This window comes from Lipotes vexillifer, unplaced genomic scaffold (assembly GCF_000442215.2).
Source record: "Lipotes vexillifer unplaced genomic scaffold, Lipotes_vexillifer_v1.1 scaffold541, whole genome shotgun sequence".
In the NCBI taxonomy this organism is placed as follows: Eukaryota; Metazoa; Chordata; class Mammalia; order Artiodactyla; family Lipotidae; genus Lipotes; species Lipotes vexillifer.
In genome coordinates, this window is record NW_006771814.1 from 418,757 (window position 1) to 424,606 (window position 5,850).

General features: G+C 52.3%; 1 protein-coding gene across 3 annotated transcripts in view; it reads left to right on the top strand.

Moving 5' to 3' along the window:
• LOC103082535 (signal transducer and activator of transcription 5A) overlaps positions 1–5,850 on the top strand; it is a 17,162-nt gene that overhangs the window by 5,581 nt on the left and 5,731 nt on the right. For all 3 annotated transcript variants that reach the window (XM_007447175.1, XM_007447177.1, XM_007447176.1), the window contains 4 exons: positions 3,641–3,771; positions 4,013–4,164; positions 4,637–4,792; positions 5,207–5,386. In XM_007447175.1, coding sequence (XP_007447237.1) covers positions 3,641–3,771; positions 4,013–4,164; positions 4,637–4,792; positions 5,207–5,386 — 619 coding nt within the window. The remainder of the gene's footprint in view (positions 1–3,640; positions 3,772–4,012; positions 4,165–4,636; positions 4,793–5,206; positions 5,387–5,850) is intronic.

Genomic DNA, 5,850 nt, shown 5'->3' on the forward strand with positions numbered 1-5,850 from the left:
AAGAAAAATTAACTCAGAAGAAATTCACCCCAGGTACACTTTTAAGAGTCTTGAAATGTGACTCATCTTTCTTCACTTCAAATTGACCCCAGAGCTGTGAGAACACCCCATCCTAGTGAGAACAAGAATTATCAGACTGCCTTTTCCTTTGCTCTTCTATTTCTGATGTCTTAAGGTAGAACCTTAGGTGATTGATTTTAGACCTTTCTTCTTTTCTAATATATATATTCAGAGCTATCAATTTCCCTCTCATCAGTGCTTTAGCTGCATCTCATCATTTTGGATATGCTGTATGCTCACTATCATTCAGTTTGAAATATTATCTAATTTCTCTTCTGATTAATTATTTTACCCATATACTATTTAGAAGTATATTGTTTAATTTCCAAATATTTTGTGTTTTTCTAGATGTCATATCATTATTGATTTCATTTTCATTTCATTTTTGAATTCCACTGTTGTCAGAGAACATACTCTATATGATCTCTTCTTTTTTTTTTTTTTTTTTTTTTGCGGTACGCGGGCCTCTCACTGTTGTGGCCTCTCCCCTTGCGGAGCACAGGCTCTGGACGCGCAGGCTCAGCGGCCATGGCTCACGGGCCCAGCCGCTCCGCGGCATGTGGGATCTTCCCAGACCGGGGCACGAACCCGTGTCCCCTGCATCGGCAGGCGGACTCTCAACCACTGCGCCACCAGGGAAGCCCTATGATCTCTTCTTGTAAATTTATTGAGACTTGTTCTATGCCCCAGCATATGCTCTGTGTTGGTGAATGTATTTTGTGGACTTGAATGTATGTTCTGAAGTTGTTTTAAGATAGCAATAATAAATTCAATAATGTTAACATATATAACATAAGATATGATGTTAACATAATAAAGTTTAAAAAAACCCACACCAAATTTAGTGAGTAGAGTGGCATTGCTTTACATTTTTGCAAATCTCTTTAATGTTAGGCTTAATAGGAGATAGCTGGAGCTGGCTTTCAATCTGTTGTAACATCACGTATCTTGTAACCTCTAGAAAACTCTGCTGTATGCTTATAAGTGAATAAGAGAAAAAAAGGTAAATAAGGTCCTATGACTTTATGAAAATAGTTCTGGCTTGGTGGACCTCCTATAAGGGTCTTAGGAACCCTTCAGGGATCCCTGGTTCACACTTTAAGAATCACTGATATATCTTTATTGATTTTTTTGCCTAATTGTTCTATCAGATGCTGAAAGAGAGGTATCAAAATCTCCTATAGTATTGTGTAATTTTCCAATTATATACGTAAATATTTCGTTTATGTATTTTTGAAGCTTTGTTATTAGATGCATATACATTTAGAATTATTATGTCATTCTGATTGATTGACGCCTTAATACTTATGGAATATGTTTCTTGAGCTCTGGTAACACTCTTTGCCTTAAAGTCTACTTTATCAGATATTAGTATTACTCCTCCAGCCTTCTTATTCTAGTTTTAAATAGAAACATATTTTTATCCATGCTTTTTAAAATTTGAAATGTAGACAGCATATAGTTGAGTCCAGCTTTTTTATTTATTCTGACAATCTTTGCTTTTAATTAAGGTGTTTAGTCCATTAATATTTAATGTAATAGCAATTGAGGTCCCCATGTTAATATTTATTTTGTTTTGTCCCTTTTCAGTATTTGTTCCTCTGTTCTTCCTTTTAATTGTTTAAATTTTTTAAGATTCTATTTTAATTTAACTACTTAAGCTTTCCTCCTACCTTGCCCTGTCAGTGTTTTCTGTACCCGGAGACTAGCACATTGCTTGAATCATAGCAGGTGTTGAGTAAATGTTGGGGGGATAATTCTAGCAGCTCTTCTTCAGATCTGAATCCATCCCAGACTGACCCGAAAGAAAGGAAGGCCCTCCTGCTACATTAGGGAGCAGGACATTTCAGGTTGTTATTTCTACCCAAGGCCATTGACTGGTTGACAGTATTGATGATCCTATTCTGGGGTTTTCTGTTTCCTACTTGTAAGGTTGGATTTCGATTCTGGTTTGGGTTTGTCCCCATCGTGCAATGTCAGTCAGTTCAGTCTCATTTATCAAGTGCACCCATCAGAAACACAGACTACTGATCTCTGTCTGTGCAAGGGAAGTCTCAGCTCCCTCCAGTGGAACAGACAGTTGCCTCAAGTCTCCTGGCGTCCTTCCCAGAAACTTCTCCAATTTGCCAGGAGAGACCTAAGTGGGTCACATAAGGAGGCTGGGCCTGGTGTTGGGATCCCCGCCACCTCCCTGTGGGTGTCAGGATTCCGAGGTGGCTCTCCAGATTATTCTGCTATGTTCCTTACCTGCTCAGTCCCCCGCAGTCACGTTAGAGCCATATTTCTAAGTTCTCTTCTAGTTCTGGGCTTTCCTGGCTGTCTAGGGTTGCTTTAGTGTGTCCTTAGTTGCTTTTGTGCGTCCATAGAGCAGGGCCTCGGTCAGTGTGACATGGCCCTCAGAGGCCTGCCGGGAACTTGACCAAGACCTGCTGACTGACGCTCTCATCTTCTTGACTCAGCCCCAGTAAGGACCGTGGGATGTTCCAAAAGCCTATTGGTGGGGGTAGGAATGCCAGCATCTAGGATGGTGATTGCCTGTGAAGGGCGGGATGGGGATGCCGGCAGGGGAGGGTGTACAGGTGCTTAACTGTGGAAATGTTTACTTTCTTAAGCTGGCTTCTTGATACACAGGTGTTCCTTGTATCATCCTTTCTATCAATACTTGCCGAGGTCTTAAGGATTATATAACAGATTTTTTGAAAAGGCCTCGTCAGTGAGGCCTCATTACCTTATTCCTGCCATCGATGAGACGCCTGACAGCTGGTGTGGAGAGAAGCTGCCTCCCTCTCTTGAGAGAATCTTGCTGCTTTCGTGTCCCCAGTGGCCCTGGACACTCTGTCTCTCTCCCTCTTCCGGCTGGTCGGCTGAGCTCACAGTGACCCAACCTGGACAAACATGTTAGGCCCCTTCAGCACCTGGAGAAACCAACCCTGCTTCCCCGAGGAGAGGCTGCTGCGCTCAGCCCCGCGGAGCAGGGCCTTCCTGATGAGGCTTTGTCCTGTGAGGTTGGGGCTGAGAGCTGCTCCATCAGCCTTTGATCCCATCCTGTAACCCATTGACCGTGAGGACTGGCTCTCACCTGGAGCTGATGGTGCCGGGCAGCTTCCTGAGTATTTTCTGTATCATTGCTTATTTAACGTCACAGCAGCCACTGAGGCAGGTGCCGTGATTCTCCCATTTTACACCTGGGGAAGCTGAGGCATAGGAGAGTGAGGTGATTTGCCCGAGTTCACCCACCTTTTAAACGGCGAGGACACACTTCAGACCAGGCGGGGTGGCTCTAAGCCGGACCCCGCGTGGGGAGAGGAGGGCTGGGCGGGCAGGGAGGCCATGGGCTGGCTCCTCCTCAGCTGTACCCCGAGCTTCCGTCTCCCCACTCCCCAAGGGGAGCTCAGAGTCGGGGGGCCAGGGGACGGAGCCCACTCATCTTTGGGCGCCATGGCTGTGGAACCCTGACTGGTCACTTGTCAGCTGTGTCCCCTCCAGGGTTTTGCCTCCAGAACAGGTGAGTGCAGTTCTGCCGGGCTCCCTGCTGGACCCGGGGAGGTCATGGTCGTGGGTGTCCTGTCCCCTCCTCCAGCTCAGTTTGCCCAGCTGGCCCAGCTGAACCCCCAGGAGCGTCTGAGCCGGGAGACGGCCCTCCAGCAGAAGCAGGTGTCCCTGGAGGCCTGGCTGCAGCGCGAGGCCCAGACGCTGCAGCAGTACCGCGTGGTGAGTGGGCTCTGCGTCCCTCGCCTCCTGGGCGTGGAGGTGACACCCCGAGCCGAGCTGTCCCGGGGACCTGAGGGAGGCAGAGAGCCAGGAGGAGAGCGGGACCCAGCAGAGCAGGAGGCCAGAGCCTTCCCCCCTGTGTGGGCACGCAGGGCAGAGCGGGTCGGCAAGGGGTGAGGGGAGGCCCTGCGGCGTGTTCTGAGAGCCCAGAAGGGCCGCTCCCCCGCCGCCCGCCCCGCAGGAGCTGGCCGAGAAGCACCAGAAGACCCTGCAGCTGCTGCGGAAGCAGCAGACCATCATCCTGGATGACGAGCTGATCCAGTGGAAGCGGCGGCAGCAGCTGGCGGGGAACGGAGGCCCCCCCGAGGGCAGCCTGGACGTGCTACAATCCTGGTAATGGGTGTGGGGGGCCAGGTGGGGGCGGCAGGGGCTCAGCGTGGTGCCACCAGATGCTGCCCTGCTCCTGTGTTTACGTGAGCAGCCGGCTCCCTCTGTCGGGGCACAGGTCTTATTTCACCAGTGGTCTGGTTCCTGATGCAGACCTTGGTGCCCCCGTCCTGTGCCACCTTCCCCGGGAGGGGCGTCCCTGGGTGAGGGAGTGGGGTGGGGCCAGGTGTGCAGAGCGACGCTCAGGCTGGTTGGACCCAAGTCAGGGTCGCTCCTCCTGTGAGTTTCTTTGTGTTTCTGGAAGGCAGGGCAGCCGTGCTCCGCTCAGTGGGCAGGCCAGGCGGCTAAGGCGCGGAGCCTTCCTGGGGGTGGAGCTGGGTCTGGGCCTTCTCCCCAGCCTGGGAGCCTTCTGGCTTCTGGCCTGGAGGAAGCGGGTGAAGGCTTTGTCCTTCCCTTTGGCCTCGGGGCTCCTGTGCAGGTGTGAGAAGTTGGCGGAGATCATCTGGCAGAACCGGCAGCAGATCCGCAGAGCTGAGCACCTCTGCCAGCAGCTGCCCATCCCCGGCCCCGTGGAGGAGATGCTGGCTGAGGTCAACGCCACCATCACAGACATCATCTCAGCCCTGGTGACCAGGTGATTGCTGCCTCTTGGCCACGCCCAGGCCCCATCCGGTTGGCCGGGGTCGCGGGCAGCAGGATCTTTACAGACGGGGCGCTCTGGCTTAAACCCTTCCGTCTCTGCCTCACACCCTCATCCCATCCCCCTCTGCCGCCTGTTGCTGTGGCCTCTTGCTGTTCACCTTGCCCAGTTTCTCTCGTGGACACTGTATGGGCTTGTTCCCTGCAGCCCGTTTCAGCTGTTGAGTTCATCTCACTGCCTCCCCTCCTGCCAGCTCCCCCGACTCGAAGTGGCCCCCCCGGGACCGGGGGCTGTGCCACAAGCCCTTCCTTCGCCTGCTGTGCCCCGCGCAAGGTGGCCTCGCCACGCGGAGGGAGGGACCGGAGCGCTGTCCCCTGAGTCGTCACCTGGTCACTTGTGTCCCCGCAGCACGTTCATCATCGAGAAGCAGCCCCCTCAGGTCCTGAAGACCCAGACCAAGTTCGCAGCCACCGTGCGCCTGCTGGTGGGCGGGAAGCTGAACGTGCACATGAACCCCCCCCAGGTGAAGGCGACCATCATCAGTGAGCAGCAGGCCAAGTCGCTGCTCAAGAACGAGAACACCCGCAAGTACGTTGCCCTGCTCCCATCTGCCCCTCCCTCAGCTCTGCCTCTGTTCTACAGCGGGCGTCCTGGGTGATGGGGACAGCATGGCCTCCCCCTCTGAAACCCTTTGTCCTGCATTGCGAGGTGGCCCCGTGTCGCTCCAGTTCACTCTGTCTGTCCTGGCGTACACTTCGCACGCATAGTAAATCAACAAGGATTTCGCTGCTGGGTGTCCCAGGACCTGTGCTGAGCACTGAGACACAGCTGTGATCCACACAGAACTTGGCTCTGTCCCTGCCCAACCTCGAGACAGAAAATTAAAATAAAGCAATATCACAGCGCCTGCAGTACATGGGTAGTCAAGGAGGGCCTTTCTGAGGATATATTTGAGTGGAGACCTGAATGAGAAGGTCAAGAGTGTTTGGGGAGGGCTTCCCTGGTGGCGCAGTGGTTGAGAGTCCGCCTGCCAATGCAGGGGACGCGGGTTC